Source organism: Glossina fuscipes, unplaced genomic scaffold (assembly GCF_014805625.2).
Source record: "Glossina fuscipes isolate IAEA_lab_2018 unplaced genomic scaffold, Yale_Gfus_2 269, whole genome shotgun sequence".
Classification (NCBI taxonomy): domain Eukaryota; kingdom Metazoa; phylum Arthropoda; class Insecta; order Diptera; family Glossinidae; genus Glossina; species Glossina fuscipes.
The window spans coordinates 163,576-185,206 of record NW_023998612.1 but is presented as its reverse complement, the minus strand read 5'-3'; the positions used below and the strand labels follow the sequence as shown (position 1 = coordinate 185,206).

Sequence of the window (21,631 nt, the reverse complement as noted above, 5' to 3'; positions counted from 1 at the left end):
TACACATGATGGAATTCCATCAGGTCCAGGCGAACAACTGTATTTAAGAGAACTCAACCCTTTAAAAACGTCATCTTCCGAAATAACCAAGTTAGGTATTGAAACCGAGTTAGTTATAGGATATGGGTAGTTTGCTGATAAATCGAAATTAGAAATTGAAAAGTTTCGTCGGAAATACTCAGCAAACAGATTTGAGATTTGAAAATCATTCGAGGAATCAGAGCCTTTAAAAGAAACTTGGGAGGGATATGTGGAAATTTTTTAAATTTAAAGAAGTATATAGGATTAGCAAACAGAGAGAATTTAATGAACTGAAGGTATCTGCAGTAATAATGATGGTTGAGGGAGTTAAATCTATGCTTCGCCACCGAGTAAGCGACATAGTCGAGCGCAGAGCCACTTTTCGAATATTTTTTGAATAGCGTGTTTTTTCTATTCTTGTAATATTTAATTGTCTTATTAAACCACGGGGGACACCTGCTTAGGCAGCAGCAATAGCTAGATTTAATGTATTGTAGAAGGATGACAATAAGCTTTCAATACTACCGGTTGAGAAATCAAGCGTCAAATGTGAAAGACGATGTTTTAGCAATACAATATTGATTTTATGAAAATCATAATAATTATTTAAAAAAGTTTGATTTGGCACATTAAGGCATTTCAACAAACCATCATTCATATGATGAAAGGAAATGCATATTGATGGATGATGAGGATCCTCAGGTAAACTAAAAGGTGGACAACGATTTACGTTAATCTCGGGAAAATTGGCAAAGCAGAGATCAAGCAGTCTACCATTACAATTAGAGGTACGATTATATTGACCCAAATAATGATCAAACAATTCACTAAAGAAAACAACAGCCCTATCAGACGTTGAAGTAGGAACCAAACAGCCAGAATTATCAGTGTTACACCAAGTGACTTGAGGCAAATTGAAGTCACCCAATGCAACGACCAAATCGATGCGTCTAGACCGATTGGCCACTTCACAAATGAGAGAAGCGTGTTTCCTGTAAATGGAGATATCAGAATTTGGGGGAATATAGGAGCAGGTTATAAATAGATGTTTATCAGGCATATTCGCACGAATAGCGATAAATTCAACGTCAGCAGAAGTGGGAAATTCAATTAAATTGGACGGGACTGACGCAGATATGGAAATTAATACACCACCACCAATGCGATTCACTCGATCATTTCTAAAGACTTGGAAAGAATTATGAAAAAGTTCCGACGAATGAAGATCGGGTTTTAGCCAAGTTTCAGTAAAGGCCAAACAGAAAAATTCCGTGCTCACTGAATTTAGAAAAGTGGAACGAATTTTCGAATTTAGGCCCCTAACATTTTGATAAATGAGAGATAGTGGGCCTGAAGAAATAATTAGTTTTTTGAAGGCGACAGACTATTGCCTTGGCATTACGGGGACGATCACGAGGGATAAATTCCTTAACTAAGGATCCTACTGGCCACAGTGATTTGTTTAACAACATATCACTGTTTTCAGTCGGAACTAATATTTTAAAAGAAGAGATTGCCCTAGCTTGAGAAGGAGCCATTTTGAAGATGTTAACACGCTTTAAGTTGACTGATGGGACTTTCGTCGCCAAATAACTTTTTATGTTATCCACCGAAGTTTCAGGTGCCAGTCTTGACACAAATATTACTTTTCTGGGAGGAACTGCCGTCAAGCAAATGTCATTATTTGGAACAGGAGGGGGGTTCACGTTAGGAGAGTTTCGAGTTGGGGAGAATATATATGGGGTTATCGCCCTTGTACCTGCAGCTTGTGAGACTTACCCAGTCTGGTGAGCAACATTCACACGCGAACAGCCAGGAGGAGAGGATGATTTGTTTTTCTCTTCATTACTTTTAGGCGATGGCGCTTGATTAGAGTGAGTGGCGGCTCTGGGCGGAGATACCCTTGCCACTTCAGCGTAGCTTAAAACAGAAGGACTTGCCGGCTTGTTTGTAACTGTTTTGCTACCAACCGACCAGCAATATCGGAAACATTACTGTTCATTTTAGAGTTAGAGGGAGCGGTAACTTGTACCAACGAATCAGATTTGGAGAAAGCCAGAGATGCCGTCCCACACGCTACGCTACGAGTAGAAGATGAGTATCCAATAACACGACACTCATCAAACCTAGACTTAATGAGCTCAAACTTTTCCCACAAGGAGCCGAGATTTCTACTCAATTACGAGAAACCATAACGGGTCTCCGTGAAAAGTTTATAAAAATCAATGTCCCGCTGCCTACAGTCAGGACATGACCATCTTTAGACGAGTCAGCGACTGCGTCAGCAGCACGGCCGAGGATAACGGCATACTTTGCATGACCAAAGCGCTCGCAGAGCCAACAAGAAACGAATCTATCAGAATCTGGGCAAGATTTCGCCCGACAAGGTGTATATAAGTACTCCATGTCCAGTCAAAAAGACAGTTGTGGATTACGAAGAACGGACACAAAAACCACTAAAAACAAATCCTGAACATAAAAATTTATCAACCAATTTGTGCAAAACTTCTCTGTTAGGTTGACACTGTAACGAGAGATCAATAGCAACACAAACTCCAAACAGCGAAAAAATAACAGAGAAAAAAGAGAGAAAACAAAAAAAAAAGAGAGATTTATATCAGAGCTCAAAATATTTGTTTGCAAAAATCAAATGAAACAAAGCGTAAAGGAAAAATATTTCTTTTACTTTGAATTCACTCACTTTCTTGTAAAAGTATGTTATAAATTCAAACACTATAAGGCAGAATAGTCACGAAATTCAACAAAAAATTAAAATATTAATTGCCGAAACAAAATATAGACGACTATACCGCGCGACAGAGTTGCCAGACTTGACTTCAATTGGTAAAGCAGTAAAGTAACTTGAAAATATACTGAAATTTATCTGAAAAAATGCAGTTCTGTGTACTTTTTTATTCAACAAAAGAGCGTAGGTTTACTTTCGTTTTCGTAAGGTATACAAATACATGCCATAGACAGTTTATAAACTATATTTTGTGTCTGCCTTTTATATGCCAGCTCTCCTAATAATAATAACATCTGAGAATAAGCGTATAAAAATTGCCTACATCTGAGAATAAGCGTCCACATTTGTTTCCACTTCTCAATAATTAAACATGTATTTGTATAAAAATTCTCCTACTTAGCCCGATTTCATTGAAATTCATCAGGAGCAGACAAAAAATAGCTCTAAAGTAAAAAAAACTAATACTCTAACTAATACTAATATAGATTGAGAATAATTGAATTTGGTCAGATTGAGAGCCTGTTTGAATTGGTCGGATTGAGAGCCTGTTTGAACTTGATCGGATTGAGACTAATTGAATTTGGTCAGATTGAGAATAATAATTTAATGTTCGAATATATTTAAGAAATTAAAACTTTTCAAAAATTTATATAAATTATTAAACGTGCACTGTAAACATGTGACTTGAACTTTTTGGTATCAAAGTAAGTGAAAAGCACTATTATCGAAAACGTTTATTTATTTTTAATTACATTATTTTGTTTAAAACCAATTGTTGTTGTTGTTGTTATAATAAATGCATGGGAAACTGGGTTTACTGTACTAATGTCTTGAAAAAAATGCATAATTATACGTAGTTAATAGAAAACAAACAAGAGCATAATAGTTAAACAAAGCCGACCGATTAGACAAACTACACCACATTACAATTCTTCGTTTAGATTTTCATGATGAAATCTCAACAATTATACCTTGGGTTTCGATCGAAGGGCATAATTTCCGTGGGAGGCCTTTTATGGAAGAGAAACCAAAACGTAAACCAACGGGACCCAAATTTAGGAAAATTAATTTTCTTCTTTTAAAAACCTTATGTATTTCCTCCGAGTTCCGTCTTAAGCTAGTAGAAATTACACAGAGGCCTACTCTCAATTCGTACCATACGTAGTCCAAACATTATTTGTCTATATCATCTTACTACTATTGAGAACGCGACGCTATTTCCCATATAGCTATGTGCGGTTATTACGCCTCTAGCCAGTTAGTTATGTAAATATTGGATTCAACAAATAATGCCAAGGTACACGCAATAAATAAGGAGAAAATTTGATCCATACCTCAATCAGCAGTGTGTTGCATATAACTTCGGAAACGTAAAATGGATGATGAATTTAAATGAACAACACCTACAGGATGTCTCCTACCGGCGCAAGACGACGACGGCCAAAAGAAAACCTAGTGGATGTGCGCCCAATCGGTAAGTCTTATGTCTCTACTGACTGACCTACCACAAAAGTAAAGCTTTTTTTTGAAATACGACAAATGTGATAAAAGGTAAGGAAAGAATAACATTACGAAATGATCAGTTTGAACTATTCTCTTCGAGAACTATAGAAAATAGTTATAAAATGCAAACTTGTTCCGTTGACTAACTTGATTGTTGACTAACTGATAAATAATACATACAACTGTTTAACATATTTACATTTAGCACATATGTATATGAAGCACACCACTGTTACTTTGGGGAGCCGATGGCCTTTGATGTTAGAGGCCCTTTTCCTCCATGTTTAAGTTTGAGTTTTGTGCAGTGTTAATAAAATAAATAGATAAATGATAATCTCTTATTTTGAATTTCGAACAAAATGTCGGGCCATGTATTTATTTCGTTGGCTCTGGTAATGTGTGGTAAGTTTTTACTTGTACTTTCGTTATATTATATTCACACGATATAAATCCTCCCATATTTGAATTCACATCATTTATATTACCTTTGAACTCATACTTTCATTGACCCATGCATACTCATGCTCATATCTAGCCGCACTTTTGCATACAGTGCAATAGTTCCTGGACGCGACAACAGTAAGAATGCAGTTATTAATTTTTCCTTTTTGAGATAAGAAGGCATAAAAAAAAATAAAAGCAAAAAAATATATATATATGTATTCACAGATTATCTTATAAACAAAACATTTCTTTTATTTTATTATAGAATTATTTTTTTTTATACCTACCACTGAAGGAAGGAGGTGTACTCATTTTGCTTTTACATAACGCATGTAACACCCAAATCTCAATAAGCGTATATCCCTTGAGGGTTCAAGGAAACTAATTTTCGTTGGTTGCTGGCTTTCAAGTACAATTTATTTCGTGAGTGCTAATGAAAACAGACGGAGAGAATATTCATTTTCAAACTTCACTCTTTCAGCCTACAAATGATGTAACATTTTCAAGTCTGGCTTTTCAGCCTACAAATGATGTAAGCCTACAAATATACGAAGTATGTTTGTTGACACTTCTCAATACAGTCAAACCTGTTTTTGTGCGGATATAGGGACCGCAGAAAAAAAACCGCACAAAAAAAAATATTCAAAAATTTCATAAATAGCTATAAGAAATAATTTTTCACAGCATATTAAAGAAAATTTTTTTTATGCGGTAGAGTGGGACCGCATAAAAAAGTCTCACTTAGAAAATATGTCAAAGCTTCACGAAATAGCAAGGAAGTGCTTTCCAAACAAAATAAATTATTAAATTACACATTGAAACATTTAAAAAAATTTTAATTTCTAATTTTAAACAAGGAGAAATGTTCAAAATGTACATATTGAAATTGGCTGATGCAATATATGCATAAGAACATTGAGCATGCCTAATGATATAGGATGATGCAATAGGTTAGGCTGTTGCAATGTGTACATACACACTGATAGCAAAAAAAGTGATGCCAACACAGTTCACAGTTCACTAACGCTGACGCCTTATCAAGGATAAATATAAATTCTGATATATTAAAAGAGATGATTTCATTATCCAGAGAAAAAGACCAAGAACGGATAGTAATAACCAGAAGAAAATCGGCAAAAGGCAACACAAACAATGAACAAGTAAATATGTGGGAATGCACGTCAATAAATGACATTAAGAACACAGGAAAATTAGAATTCAAATTCGAAAGCGGTATAAAAGATGTTATAATTGAAGATATTAAGGAATTAAACTGCACACGTGTGAGATGCAATGAATATCCAGACCATTTCGATGCGCTATTGAAAAATTTACATCAAAACTAAACAAGTTAAATTTCTTAGACTATGCATTAAGTCACTTGACCACACTCAGGACATTTCGGAGTACATTCCAAAAAAATAAGCCAAAAATACATCTGGCACAATATGTTTAAGATGATAAAAAATTATATAAAACAATGCCACATTTGCCAAAAAGCAAACAAACCAAACATACAAAAGATAAATTGTAATTTTTCATACGTTAAGTTTTCAATTTTTAAAGCGCCTAACGACATTGAAATCATTACAGAAATAAAGATTACAACAATTGTAGATTGTTCGGGGGGCTCAGTTGACGTTTGGAAAGCCTTTGCAAGCCTTTGTGTAAATGGAATCTATCAGTTGCAATTGATAAAGGAATAGATTTCATTTTGATCCGGATTTTTATCTTCTCACTAATTTTTAACTTTAGGTTTCAAAGGTTATCGCTTCTCAATTAATGGAAAGCAAAGAGTGGAAACAAATTCTGAAGAAATTATAGTGTGAACACCTATCGCCAGATCCACAAGAATATACAATCATATTTTCCGCTTTTGTGTCACTTTGAGTGATTTATGGAGAATGGAGATCTACATGAACTCCATGATAAGTGCAAGTGGCGGAATCAATCTAATCATTGTTCACTAATCTATTCTGCAATAAATAATCTTCTATTCTATTAGTCAATAAATAATCTTTTCAACTACGGGTTTCAAGTTTTCAATTAATGAAAAGAACGACACTTTCTATAATATAATCTTCATTACAATCTTCGCCCAAAATAAATTCTACTATGAAAGACGTTACACAAAAGAAAATCAAAAAAAAGAAAAGCGAAAAAATTTGCGGTAAAAAAAAAGTTGGAAAAATTGAAAAGAAACTCCAACATTCCAAGCAATGCAACAATCTCAAATAAAATAACTGTTTAAAAAAGGCAAAAATATTTACTTAAAAACACCAATGAAAGCTAAAAAATAATATAAAGGAGAAAGCGCGTACCAATAAAAAAAGATACATAGGGCTTTTGTGAGGCGAAAAAAAAGAATTGTCCCCATGTAACGCAACAATTGAATATTTTTTTGTTTGCAATGAGAGCCAATTTTTAACATTTCAATCAACGAGGAAGAAAAACGGTTTTCACCTCTTTTTACGATTAATATGAATTAAATGGTGTAGGTGCACGACATTTTCTGAAACTATTGAGCTAAATGTCTGAGAAAACAAAAGAATTTTAAAGTTTATTATAGCTAAGACTACATTCTAAGTTAGGATTGTCTTGGGCACTGATATTGTTGATTTGCTCATTGAATTCATTACCAACGATTAACAACTCTTTGCTGTTTCGTCGCTTCTTGGAAGGTGGGTATATATCATTATTGCTACTGGTTTGGCTGTTACTTGCTTGGGCTGTGACACAACTTAATTCTACATTCGGTTCTTCGACGCTTGAATAACGTTTCTGTTTATTTAAAGCCAAACAAGTGCCACTGTTTCTATTATTGCTAGCATTTATAACATTATTAAAAGTTGCTGGTGTTGATATCGTGTTTGCTGTTAGTTGATGGCTTTTAGTGCTGGTTATAGCATTGACCATTTCAGCTTCTACTGATGGGGTCATTAGAGGTGATAAAGGAGCTTGATTTGTGTCTGAGTCCTCAAATTCTTCTTCGACTTTTTGATCTGCCAGATCGTCTTCAATCGTTTCATTCGAATCCGTATTCCAGGTGGCACCAGGAAACACGTAAGAAGCGCTACCGCCGTGACAATAATAAGTACCTTTAAATAAACGACCAGCTGCACTTTGCTGCAGTGAAGATGGTTGTTGTGGCCTGCATTTCAATATATATGGTTCTTGGGGGTTGTTTGTGGATGTTTCTGCATTTCTTTCCTTGCAAATTTTGTCCAACGAAGTCCTTGAAATGGTGCTAGTCGAACTTGTACTTGTAATTTGTAAATAATTACCGTTGCGCGTTCCTCCAGAATCACCTAAGGTGTTGAGAGGCAGAGGTAAAGCTTGTTTTAAAGCATCTCCTTGTATGCCACTATCTTTAGACGAATCTATGACCTCATAGTTAGCTCAATGGAATTATTTGATTTATGTTCGTCTTCACATTCCGCAGCTAAACATCTAAATTCATCTAGTTCTGTTTCTTTCTCCTCATCCAGAGGCATTAATTCTTTGCTTTCGCTTAGAATTTCATCATTGAAACAAACTTGTTGCCAATCTTCCCCCAAACGATGACATATTTGGTTGATAATGACATCACCGTCACCGAGCAGCTCAACATCGAATTCCAAATGATGCAGCTGTTCACGGTTAATAAGTATTTGTGGTACATTAGCCGGTATAGAGCTGGGTATAAGAGCTACCGGTCGCACTTTAAGGGACGAACCCATAACTATCAGTAAATCACATTTATCTTTATCGCTTGCCATAACTGTATGAAACTCAGAAATCGACACTCTATTCCGTACAAATCAAGCTAATTTTTGCATCAAAAATTCTGGTGTTGCGAAAAGGAATTTAGATTTTGACACATCTGTGTTACTGCCATCATACATATAAAGATAATTACTTACGACTTTACTTTCGCTAGAGAAGAAACATTAGGTGGTTACGTGGTGGAAATGTTAAGTGATGACATTGATTCATCAAATATATTAAACGAAATAAAATTCAATGTTCCCATCCACTCTTTAAGGAACTTTAGTTATTATAAGCGACTTACCGTTTTAAACGATATATAAAACCGAATCTCCTCATCGAATACATTTTACATACCATTAAATATACTTTTCGTAATATTCAACTGTTGCCGTTGTTATGCCGAAATCGAGACTTTTAGTTTTCAAAAACGAATTACGATCTCTTAATGATTTGACTTTGATCGATTGCTAAGCTTTCGTTTGATTGCGTGGGTTTAATGTTCTACTCTCAGTTTGATGCATATATAGTGGGACTGTATTTCCTGCACTAAACATGCATGTGTTTTTGTACCTGCTTTTTTCTTACTTATTTATTTATATATGTGTTTGGAAGTTTCCTAATTTTGTGCTTCTTGTTTAAATTTTAATTACAATGTCACAGCTACGCCTATAATTTTGGGTTCGCTTACTTCAGCTGAATATTTATTGTACCTGAATTTTATACGGACGGAGAAATAATTAAATGAAAAATGTTCGCTGTTACTTCTTTAATTTGAATTAAGTAATCCTAAAGTATCAAAAATCGGTGATAAAAATGCTTTATAAAAGTGAAGCAAAAGAGCCTTAAACGACGAAGAAAAACTCGGATTGTGAGTAAAACTAATTAAGTTTATATATTACGCAGATATATTAATGTCTTTAGAGTGGCTAGTTGTCTGTGAAAGTACAGCCACAGGTTAGTCAATGGCATACGGAGAATATATACTTGTTGCCACAGATCTGACAGCCACTAGCGTTACTGTCAAGCCATGACTTATCCAAAATCTCCTTTCTTTGGGTTAACCACTAGTTGCAAATTCAATGTATAGCGGCACAGCCAGACACTCCCGTCACTGCGAAATACTTTGAATGGGTTTTCCCAAACAATACAACTTCTGTAAAGGCTGAGATTTTTTACTTCTTCTCGTTTTTCTTTTTTTTCTTCTGCCCTTGTCTGTGAAATGGTAACCACACGTCCCCGGCTGTCGCATTTTATAGCCATTTCTGTAATCTTTTTTAAGTTGAGTAAGCGCAGTTATTGTTTTCACAGAGTAATCTTAAGCATGTTCATGCCTTTATATAAGTTACGCTATCCGCTTGCCTGCCATCTCCGAGAAAAACTCTTAACGATAATCGTCGCCTTTTCAAATATTTTCAAAACTCTTTACAAAAGGCTTTCTTCATATTATTAACTCAAGCGGTACTGTATGAGAATCTTGTCAACTGCAGTTAAAGTATTGTTATACATCTGTGTAAATGCACACACACCTTTACTCAATGCATTGCTATATTGCTATATTTGCGAAAAAATTTCGTCAGCACATCCTCACTGCATAAGAACTCGTGCGAGACTGAGTAGAAAACTAAACGTTGTGTTGATACATCTCTGTGAAAATGCACATGCAACCTTAATTTAATCTCGCATCGATGGCTTTTCTACAAAGGCCTGTTGAATGTTTAAGAACGAATATGCGCTCATTTTCTAAAGGCGTACAATACATGCAAAATTCTTGATAATTGTATACGCTTATTCTCAAAGCGGCACAATACATGCAAAACAAATGAAAACGAATATACGCTTATTCTCAAAGCGGCACAATATATGCAAGTGTTTTGGAAAATACGCGAACAAAACTTATTTAATTTTACAAGTTAGCCTAAAAGTAGACCGCCATCCTTTGGTGTTATTTCCATTAATATATCACGTAGAAATTCTAGAGTATTTAATTTCTTTACAACTGGATTTGCACGCATTTTGTTCAGCTTGGTTATAAATGGAAAATTAGAATTATATTTATACTTATATCGCTTAAAGAGGAGGACAGCCAACGGCTCACTGTAACGTAAACGCAGCTACAGCCTCTCAAAGCACAAAAATTCCTTAAAATTCACATTTTTGATTTAATAATAATTTGCACACATATGTACTATTAAAATCCAGACACGTTAAAAATCACCAGTTTGACGTAAAACAGGGAGGTAATCACGTATCTAAAAATATTTGCAGCTGGCAGTATTTTCAAATTGGCTATAACCGCATTTTTAATTTGTGTAAACACTTGCATGAATTATGATCAAAATACCCTCCACAAACCTGTCATCTTCACAATGTATATAACATAATGTACATAACGTAATACAACACAATGTACAGAAAGTAAATTTCACTCTTAAGAATAGAAGGTGGGTAATAACATTTTTGTCTTTTGTTTGCAAATCTTTTTATAAATGAAGCTTAAAGTAAAAAAGCATCTTACTGAGTGCTGCTTTCACGAACCAATAAATGTTTTAAGCGGCATAAAAAAAGAATGTAGAAAAGCAAGGAAAAAAGAGTCCTGTATGTCTCGTACACTTTTGAAGTTAGAGCCGTGTATACGTGAATAGAAAATTCTATAATTAATTGAATGTTTAGCAGTAAGTTAAGCAGTTACTATTAACATAGTGAAAACGTTTTGAGGTTAAATTTACGTTAACATTGCGCAGAATAAACGGAAACCAACAAAAATAGGTTAACGTGATGTATCACAATCCAATACATGCACAAACATGCATTGTATCTACAATCAATAAGAGAAACTTTTCCTCCCATTTTAATAAATAGATTTCTTAAGAAATTTTCATGAATTCTTCTTAACAAAAAAAAAAATTCAATGGAAGACACCGAAGAAATATCAGAGGAATCCGAAGCAGAGCCTGAATTTGTAACCAGTGTTCCACCGGACATAATACAGCTAAAGTAAATCAAAACGACAAATACACTGACATCTTTTAGGTCTAAACGCAAAAGGTCAAAGAACTTATGCGTTACACTGTGTTGCTTTTAATAAATTGTATGAATGCTTTCTTCATCCATTCCTGCCAACCCTTAAAAATGACTCAGGAAAGAAATTGTCACGTTTTTTTTCCTTTGTTTATGACTTGATATAATTCGTCCGCAAATATTTTTTCTTTATTTTGAACTTAAACAGATATTGAACATGCGTAAAAATTGGATTATTCCCGCTTTACAGATCCTTAAGCGATAAAGAAAGAAAATCTTTTTTGTTATAGGTTAGGAAATGTGAAGCTGTACTATAGTGCTTGCTAGCTGACTGGCTGACTTAAGCTTTTTTAATCCCTTTCTTTGTACATTCTTTTTCAATAAAAATAAAAATAAATACGTAATTTATATATTATAAATATCAATTAAGATTTACATTTTTCATTCCTTTTTCTTCAAATCATTTTTTGCTATTTTAGTACAATATTTAGTAGATATTCAAAGATGTTAAAAAAACAAAGTATTCTTCAGAGTAGTTAAAAAAATATATTAATATAATCCAAATCGTATGGGAGATTAGTATCATACAAACACTATTACAATACACAAAAAATAAAATTAAAATAATTGGAACTAAAAATGCGACTGCTTCAAGTTTTCTTTTTGTTTTGAGTATTGGTCTATTTAGCATTTCTCTTCGTCTAGTCCGTGTTTGAAGAACATAAGCACAGGCGTGCTAACGCCGTCAATATCGCGATACTCACACATTGCTACCATGCCATCGCAGTCCATAGATTCGCCGGTAAAGAATTGCAAGTCCTTAAAACGACCCAAAATCTCCTTCATCACTTTATTCATGTTAGTTTTGAACACTTCCACCTGATCCGGTGATTTTTCCTCTAATTTAGTCAATACCTTTTTCATATAGTCTTTTAGATATAATGTGAAAGATTTTTTATCGCCAAATGCAAAACATTCTTGTAATCGATGATTAAGAACAACATCAACTCCACTTTCAGTACTAGTTTCTGTTCCCTCATCAGCTTCCTCAGCAGAAGGATTAAAGCCTTCAATTCGTATGTCACCTTCTGAACGGGTAACTAATTTGCCGTAAACTTCATAAATTACATCATCGACGAGCTTTACTTTGTAGGTATCGGCAAACATTTCATCACCAGTTATAATATCCTTATAGATTTTCATGCTCTCGGATGTCTATTACCGTGTTGTAAAAAATTAAATCAAAAATAAATTTTAGTAGTCACCGAAAGAACACACAAATGCGGGAATCCTCAACCAACGTGGCTCAATTTCAACAAGCAAGCAGAAAAGAAGAAAGATAAACGGGAAAAATGTAATGGCGACATTTAAAAGAAGGGCTGCCAAACTATTAACTTATTTAATGCAATATGTTATAAGGAACATAGGAGGGTGTGAAGTAAGTACGATTTAACAGAAAATAATATATTGGATCGATTGGGCCAAAGCAATGCTTATATACCTATAATAACGAAGTAAGATTATGATTAACAAAAATTACCCGTTTTGTAGGTGCTAGGATTCAAATAATGCTAATAGTCACCTGATTTTATAAGAAGTCATTGAAATTAATTTTAACTAATGATCTTGTATAAGATATTTTGGTTTCAAAGGCATTTTAAATTTATGAAACAATTAAATAAGAGGTTCATTTAAAAATTAACACTTACAAACTTTTACTAACCATAATGAGGTATGTGGATTTATAATCTATAAATAAGATGCCGCTTGTTGCAAAAACTCTTTCAACAAGCGCTTTAAAAACCGGCCCTACCCGCCGTAACCTCTGCAGTTTCTTTTTTATTCCTTTTTAAAGAATTAAACCGCCTTATATGAGGTTTATGACGGCTTTATTTCTAGATTTGCGGATCTACGTAACACTGTACAAGGAGGAGCCGACGGCTTTGCATTTAACAGAATCGAATCCCTTGGGTCTGTTATTTAACAGAATCGAATCCCTTTTGTCGGTAAAGTTGGGAATTTGGTTTGTTATTTAACAGAATCGAATCCCTTTTGTCGGTAAAGTTGGGCATTTGGTAAGGCGCTTTCAAAGTAATTCTAATGGAATGGTAACTCTGCAACACAAACAATTGGAAGGCACTGCCAGCTTAATTAATCCAATGTTAAAGAATATACCAATTTTTGCAACTATGATTATTGACAGCTGGTTATAGAAAACTAAGAGAAAGGATAGATATTTTTCAAGTCTAAGTGTTTGTAAAAATATACAAATATGTAAGTTTTTGCCTTAAAAATATATTCTATTTCTTAGATTTCTGTTTTTTAGGTATGCTACTACACGTTCCTTAACACGTTCTACGGTTTTTCGCCAAAGCTTATCGCTATCTGAAGCCTATACCGCCCGTCATGTAGCTATGAAAATCGTACCGGTTGATACAGTAACAAAAAAAGAGACGTTTTTTGAAAAAAATGCACGTTTAGGACGTGAAATGTCGCCTCACTTAACCATTTATCAGCCACAGTTAACCTCACTGCTGTCGGTTACTCATCGTGGCACTGGTATGGTGTTGACTGCAGGGGTTTGGGCGTTGGGATTAGCAGCTTTAATATCGCCGCAAGATATTGGCAATTATGCCTCAGTAATCGAGGGGCTACATTTAGGTGGTGCCACCTTGACATTTTTGAAATTTATGTTTGCTTTCCCATTGGGCTTCCACACCGCAAATGGAGTACGTCATTTGCTTTGGGATACTGGGCGATTTTTGAAAATCAAAGAAGTTTATTCAACTGGTTATGTAATGGTTGGCATGTCATTCGTTTTAGCCGCCATGTTGGCTATGATGTAAAGCAATGGAATGTATTTTATCTAAGAGAGAAATCAATGTCTTGCTTGTGATGAATTTTACCTTGTAAAATTTGCTCTATATAATATGGAAAATATTATTAAGTGCATATGTACCTTTGCTAAAAATAAATTCGTGCAAAAAGTGTGTGATGTAATCAGCTAACGTAAAAAATGCGGAGAGATAAGATAATCGTCCAGGCAACAAAGGATATTAGGGTAATGAGAAATTATAGAAGTGTGAGCGAAGCATATGCCTATGTGCAAGCGTCAGCGTATCTCTAAGTAATTGAAGACAATAAACTTCTTAACTCGTATTCAATCCTTTCGATACATTTTGTGGTGTAACCGTTTCTCTATCGTTCATATACTTTTGTGTAAGACCAGTTTATGATGATAAAAATCAGTGTTATTAAAAATATTTTTCATAGTCGTCCGAGTCTCTTGTTGGTCTTTATTGCTTGTAAAATGATGTATCTTTTTTTTCTTTTGACTTATTTATTATTTGTTCTGATGTTATTTAGATTCAAGCAATATTCGTTTTTATTCGATCGATTTGGCATCGTGATGCTAGATACTGTCTTGTTGGGAGAGTATTACATTTTTAATTGGTAAACGGGTTTGGCTTCGAGTTATTACGTTATTTTATATTGCAAAAGTTTCATATTCGTCGGCTAAGACGCCATTTGTTATCGCTAAAGTTATTGCAACGGAATCGATTTTTTTCGTTTTGAAAAGCTTTCCGCGTGATTTCATGCATATAAAATACATGTTAGATGTCACCCGGGTATATTACCCTATTCTATTCGATGAGTGACAATCTATTAAGGGATAACGGCTTAAAAGGGTGCTTTCTGTATTTTTTTTAGGATGGAAGAAAAATTAACGAAATAATAAGCAAAGGCCAGCCCAAATTTAAAGTGAAAAAATGCTATTTATAAGTGATAAACCATGAATATTCAAGAATATTGTGATTGGTTCACATTTGAATGGCAAAGCGTAATTATTTGCGAGAAAAGCAATGTTTCTTTAATAAATAATCTAAATTAACTTAACGGAAATCCGCTACGTAATTAATATTAATTTAAACATTTTGTGAAATAGCTCGAAAAACGAATGATTCTCCTTGAATTGTTTCTTGACGTTTTAAAAAATGTTATTTCGAGAAAACCGCCTTCAAGTAATCCCATTTTTGGATCATTTCAAATTCCTTCCTTCCCATAGTCAGTTTCTAAATCATTTTTAAAATACATCATTAAAGTTAATAAAAAAAAAAAATGTATTTTCTGAAACTGCTAGAATGGATTTGCTTTTAGTAGATTAAGTGGAATCTTCGTCCAATACTTCTTGCAAGCCTTCACACGACCTCGGCAAAGGTACTCCTTTCAGCACCGCCTATATCATGTTTGTCATGTGTCATGTGTTTGTCGTTATGTATTTTGCTGCTTTGAGGATTAAAACCATATATTTCGGGAATCGAAAAAACTTTTGCCTTATATGTTCCAATAAATTATTGAAAGTTAAATATGAAAGTTTCCTGATACTTTGAGCTATATTCTGACTAAACGCTAATTGAAAGACAAGATAATGTGTCTTCTTTTTATAGCTTTTTCGACTTCATATCAGATTTGTATCACTCAACAAGACTCGTAGGTATCAAAATAAATCACGCACCACAGCCGCGGACAAAAATATGCCTTGTGACTTGTCAAAGGAAAATATTTGCTTTGTTTAGCGCGTTCATCATTTGACTTTGAATATGTTAAGGCAAAATAAAGCAGCTTAATAATAATTAAAATGTAATAAAGAAAACACAATAACAATACTTATAAGAAGCCGCGTCCGCTATTAAGACGACGGCTAATTAAAAACTGGTGCCTGACAGCGAAAAATATAAGATAAGCTGGCAGACAGAAGGAGAGAGCGAAAATTTCAAAACTTGACTCATACCTGCCTGAAATAAACAATGGGTAGGGTAGTTTAAAAATTGTCTATTGCACTGTGCTACATTTTCTTATTGTTGCTATAGTTTTATCTCTTCTATTTTTTTTACTTCCTGTTTGATTATTTATTTTGTTTCTAATTTTTTTCCTGTTGTTTAGTATACTTTCAAAAGAAAAACTAAGTTTAAGTATCCATCTAAATACTTAAAGACATACTTATATAACCGCATTTAGATGTGCACACAGATACATTCCAGGAAAGTTGTTGGCCCATCGAAACGGAGTGTAGGCAACAATAAACTTTTCTGAACAATGTACAACACATAAAGTAAGAGAGAAAAAAAAAAGAAAACCTAAAGAAGAGCAAAACTTTTGTTCCTTTTACACACTTAAAAGCGAAACAATAGACTCATTGAAAAATCATTATAGGAGTTTTTTCGTTTCTGTTGTTGGATGCCGTGGATTGAGCTATTGTTTGATTTATTAAGTCAAGTATTCATGTATGAGTATCTACTACCAATCGTACGGAGTCACTGGCCTACTATGGCAGTAAATACGTGGGAAAAGTTATTTGAAGTACTCTGTGCTTGATACACACAAACACATTAAATCTTATGATACGTTTACGTCTTTGCAAACATCTTAAGAGTTTAGTAAATCTAATTGAGAGAAGTTTTCGTAGGTTTTTCTAACAACTCGTCGGCCAATAAATAGGGTTCCAATATGCGGGAATTAGTGGGTTGAGTCACTGATGCTTGAAAGGCTATATGGTAATGTAGGGCCCTGAGGAAATTTATAACGGATGGCTACAATCTCGTAAATTTTAGAGCAGTTTGTGTTAATTGTGATTGTGATAATAACATAAAAATGTTTACAGAAAATATTAAATTTTAATTTGAAATTTCTCCAACATTTAAGTACTTTTACGATTTTTAGCGAAATCGTAAAAGGAGAAAATAAATGAACATCTTAAGTGTGCTCGTTTATTACGTTATTATTATTTAACATTGAGGATGTGTAGGTTTGCCAAGAAAAATTTAAAATTTGCAAACGTAAAAATTTGATATAAAAAATGGTTGATGAAAATAGTCAGTTAATCGAAATATTCTTAATACGTTTAATTGGTCGTGCAAGTGACTATATTGCTACGAAAATGCAATAGTTGATGAATTAAGCCTTCATGAAAATTAGTCGATTTTCTAAGAAGTCAAATTCTAAAGAAAGGGAAGGACAAGTGCGCATTCTGGCGCGTTAACTGTGTGATGCAGGGCATTAATTATGTAAAGTGTTAACTAGGTTTTTGTTTCGAGTTTCGACCTTTTTAGCTATACGTATGCGTAACTGCGAGGAACGCTCTTCCAGACGTAGGCAAAATTTCTCATGCTTTGCGTTAGTATTGATTGTTCAGAGCTGCGTTTGTAGGAGAAAACACCTGCAAATTGAAAATAAAATAAATTGCGAAGAAAATTGTTTACTTACAGGCAGCTGCAGCCAAATTAAAGTTTTAAAGTTGTTGAAGCTAACTCTTTTTTCGCTTTTTACTCCAATTGTCTAATTAGTATCCTTAATTCGACAAAGCTTATAATCAATTGTGTGTCATCAATCTTTCCATACATCATCATATGCTGCCTCTATCGTTGATAAATCGTAACGTAGCAACAAATAATAAAAACTGATCATTCCATTTGATATGTTGGTGCTATTGTCAAATGGTTTAACCCATTTTACGTAGCAAAACAAACACAAGTAAGAACAGACCCTACACCACTTCACCAAGTACAGTTATTCGCGCGTTTTGGTAATAATACTCCAAAAAGTACATATTATTTTCATAGAAAGCCGTAATTATCATGAAAGCCCATATATTGGAAAGTTAGCTTTTCTTCCCATATAGGAGCTGGTGTTTCCTCATAGCGCCTATATACGCCGGGATCCAAAAAAAATAGACCTATGTGATCCAAGTTCACTACCGCTAATTATTTTGGTGAAATGCTACAATGAATCAATTTTCATCATAAAATATTAAAAAGTAACTCTGTTTTCGAAGGACTTATTGCTCATGGGAAATCTTAAATCAAGTGGCGCGAAAAAAAAACCCATGTAGTTTCAGTCAGGTCCACTTAATTTTTTTATATAATTACCATCATAAACAAATATTCATCACAAAAACATTAACAATTAGGTTTATTTGGCATGTTCGTACTAACTTAATGCACACTGTATCACACGTGATGTGGGATATAAAAAAGGTGTGTAAAATGTTGTTGTTAAATAATCAAGTAATGTTGAGAAATACAAGTAAATCAGGCGGAATGGATGCTTTCCTTATATTACGTCATTTGACAGTAGAGGAGCATAAAGAGTGGCGGAAAAGGGTTCTAATAAAACGTACTCGAAACTTCAAATTCTCTTACGTTACGGTATGCGTAAGCAAATGATATTACGCATCTGTCAACAACGTAAATACACATATACATTTAGACATTTGCAGAAGTTTCTTGTGTCAAAAGAAAAAGTGACAATGAGTGACGGTATAAAGAGAACTTTTATGGCTCCAGTAATCCGTTTAGATTTTACTTTGGATTTGCTGCGGTCTGCAGGGTGTAAGCGTTGTAGAACAAACGACGATTCAAATATTCCTAATATTTATCGAAGTGACTGGATGCGTAGACGGCCCCCTCATTTATTTTCGTAAGCCCGCACAAGATGAAGAACGCTTCAAAAAGCAATTGAAAGGTGGTTAGTTATTTTGACAAGATTGGCTACAGGCCTGGCAATTGAGGCGAGGAAGTGGAGAAATAATAACTGGCATATCTTCTGCGCTTTAAAATTGAATTGTATTGACATAAAAAGTATAAACAATAAATCCGTTTTAAGATGTTTTGTGAAAATTAAAGAGTTAGTTTTTATTTATATAAAATGAAACAAGGATTTAAAATATTATGCATCCTTAATAAGTAAATTCATATGTTAACGTATTAATATATTGTATAAAATAAAAATAAAGTGATACATGCTCAAAGTTCAAGTTCGTAATTCAAAATTTTTCTAAGAAGCGAAAATGTGAATTTTTGCTTAATTTTATTTTATCAAAAGTTTTACACAATTTTGTTTTTACTTATGTATGATTTTCTTATTGATTGGGTCATTATAAATAAATAAACATCAAATTTGCCCCGTATTTTCCCATTATCTTTTCGAAATATATATCGAATAATGAAAGCCATACATAACTCACAAAAAATTACTCACAGCCGGCGAGTGGCGAAAATATTAACAACAATTGGCAGACAATTTAGCGGGAAAAAAGATTAATGATTAAAAATGTCGCGATGAGTTTAAGTAATGTTAGCCTGCTTGTAAAAGGGTATATAAGCAAAATAATTGCGGAAGCCAAGAGAGAGTTGGTCGAGAGAGTTGAGCCAAGAGAGCCGAATTGCAATATTCTAACGGGCAAGACCGGATAAAGAACTAAGTTCATCTAAATATTTTGTAAATGTATCTCCAAGGATATATATATATATATATATACATTATCCTGAAAATCGGAATTCAGCGGTACGAACTTAATTTCAAAAGGAGTTGAAAAAGTAAAGTAAAACTCCGGAGGACGGTCCATTCCAACTTTATGAATATTTATATTTATTTTTGGTACTTGATGATTGACAAAAGTCTACTGCTTATTTACCATAAACAAACGGTCTTCACGATGAAGCTACAGCGACGCATTTGTTTTGAAATGCCTTTAAATAAATATAATCACTTTTTAAACGCTTTTGCGAGTGTATTAGAAAAATTATAAACCAACAGGTAAGACATTGTGCTGAAACTTCCTAACAAATATTCAATTAACGTGGGCGCTCTTTTCTGAGTGTTAGGGGAAGAGTGAAAAATTTTAAGAAAACAATTTTTTTTCACAACCCGTAAAGAAAGCATCTAGTTAAAGCATCCATTAAGCCAACATACAAAAAAAACTTTTTTTTTTAAATTTACAGTGGTTTCCCTCGAAGAATATATAGCATTTACGAGTTGTTTACTTTTCGATATACGCCACTTCCTTTAACTGACGATGGCAAGACGCACGGACACTGTTTAATCAGCAGTGAATCTCTTGCGTTGCGTTTGCGTTGTAAATCCACTCAAGCAGTTGCTTTCGTAATTACGATTATAATTTTTGCACCCGTTTTAAACGAACGGTACTTGTTTTCCGAACCGAACGGATATCCGTTTAAAAGATGTTGTTACATAGAAAAAGCAGGAAGACGCCAGGCCGAGAAACAGGAAGATGCCAAGCCAAGTCTAGGCAAGACGCAATGAATGTTTTCTCGTAATTTTATTTATAGCAAATGATTTAAGTGAAATTGACGATTGGTACGCTGAGGATGTTGAACAGTCGGGAATTTAAAATTATATGTGCGTAAAAGCTGCTTATAAACCGTTTAATAGGGTAGAAGAAAGGTATTGGTATCCTCTTTTTCTGTTGAGTTCACGTTGGACCATCATCCTTCGTTGTGAGTCGGTTAATGCCTTTTGTTGTTTCTTACAAGATGTCTATGCATCCGGAAGTGACTAACCGTAATTTAAAGATGTGTCGGAAAAGAAGATAAACAGGTATCCATCCGTTCGTATGAGTCCGCAATAAAACCGCGCACATTTCTTTAAAAAAAAAGGAAGAAAACAACGCCTACTCATTTTCCTACACTGTTGAGTGATTTAAATTAAAATCCCTTACGAACCGTGTATTCACACATATTTGAATGCACGTGTGTGTGAGGTTTTAAAACCATTTTTTTTAGAAATCTTTGTGGAGTATTTTTAACTCCCAATAATTGAAGCGACAGTAATCGTTGCTCAATAGCAATCATAATTGTACTTAACGTATATATTGAGTTTGAATTAATGCCGGCGGCATTGTTGCGTATCTTTTGGCGTGCACAAGTAAGTGTATGCACACGTATGTTTATTTGTTTGGTGTATGAATGCATTCGCCTACTTGCTGGTTTATTATTTATTTAATATGCTCCATATGATCACTTATATTTCCCTTTCCCTTATTTGTTTACCTCTCCTCGGTATTTGATTGCGTTTAATACTTTGCTCTAGTTTCAAGTGATTTTCTCTCTAACGAAACCAATTCTATTCAGTTCATTTCAATTCAATTTAATTTAGAATGCTTACTACAAATGTTTTACTGAATTTTTGTGGTTTGAAAAATACATTCCGTTTCCTACCCTTCATGCATCCACAAGGCAAACACTTGGCAGCTTAAAAGCATACAATCAATGTTCCCCTAATGCCGTCTACATGTTTGTGTAAGGAATACAACAATAGAAAATTTTGAAAATTTGAGGTCAATAGTAATAT

General features: G+C 34.0%; 3 protein-coding genes across 3 annotated transcripts; 1 reads left to right on the top strand and 2 right to left on the bottom strand.

The window, feature by feature from the left end:
• Positions 1–7,267: 7,267 nt before the first annotated feature.
• LOC119642887 (NAD-dependent histone deacetylase sirtuin-1-like) lies at positions 7,268–8,809 on the bottom strand. The gene is made up of 3 exons (XM_038042187.1): positions 8,766–8,809; positions 8,102–8,500; positions 7,268–7,865 (listed from the first exon to the last, which is right to left on the bottom strand). The coding sequence occupies exons 1-3, from the start codon at positions 8,807–8,809 to the stop codon at positions 7,268–7,270; spliced, it is 1,041 nt and encodes a 346-aa protein (XP_037898115.1).
• Positions 8,810–11,799: 2,990 nt separating this feature from the next.
• On the bottom strand, positions 11,800–12,831 carry LOC119642879 (translationally-controlled tumor protein homolog). Its single transcript, XM_038042182.1, has one exon. It carries the CDS (start codon positions 12,683–12,685, stop codon positions 12,167–12,169), a length of 519 nt encoding a protein of 172 aa, XP_037898110.1. The 5' UTR covers positions 12,686–12,831; the 3' UTR covers positions 11,800–12,166.
• An 836-nt stretch (positions 12,832–13,667) lies between these two features.
• LOC119642883 (succinate dehydrogenase cytochrome b560 subunit, mitochondrial-like) lies at positions 13,668–14,506 on the top strand. The gene is made up of 2 exons (XM_038042184.1): positions 13,668–13,756; positions 13,809–14,506. Coding segments are annotated over exons 1-2 (522 nt in total). The 5' UTR covers positions 13,668–13,754; the 3' UTR covers positions 14,329–14,506.
• The last annotated feature ends 7,125 nt before the right edge of the window (positions 14,507–21,631 follow it).

Bases quoted from the DNA above. Each gene is read 5' to 3' on its own strand.
- LOC119642887 (XM_038042187.1), bottom strand. From the start codon at position 8,809: ATGTATTCGATGAGGAGATTCGGTTTTATATATCGTTTAAAACG. The intron at 8,501-8,765 runs GTAAGTCGCTTA...TGTACGGAATAG, and splicing joins TTTATATATCGTTTAAAACG to AGTGTCGATTTCTGAGTTTC. The intron at 7,866-8,101 runs GTCATAGATTCG...ATTGAAATGCAG, and splicing joins TCCATTGAGCTAACTATGAG to GCCACAACAACCATCTTCAC.
- LOC119642879 (XM_038042182.1), bottom strand. From the start codon at position 12,685: ATGAAAATCTATAAGGATATTATAACTGGTGATGAAATGTTTGCCGAT.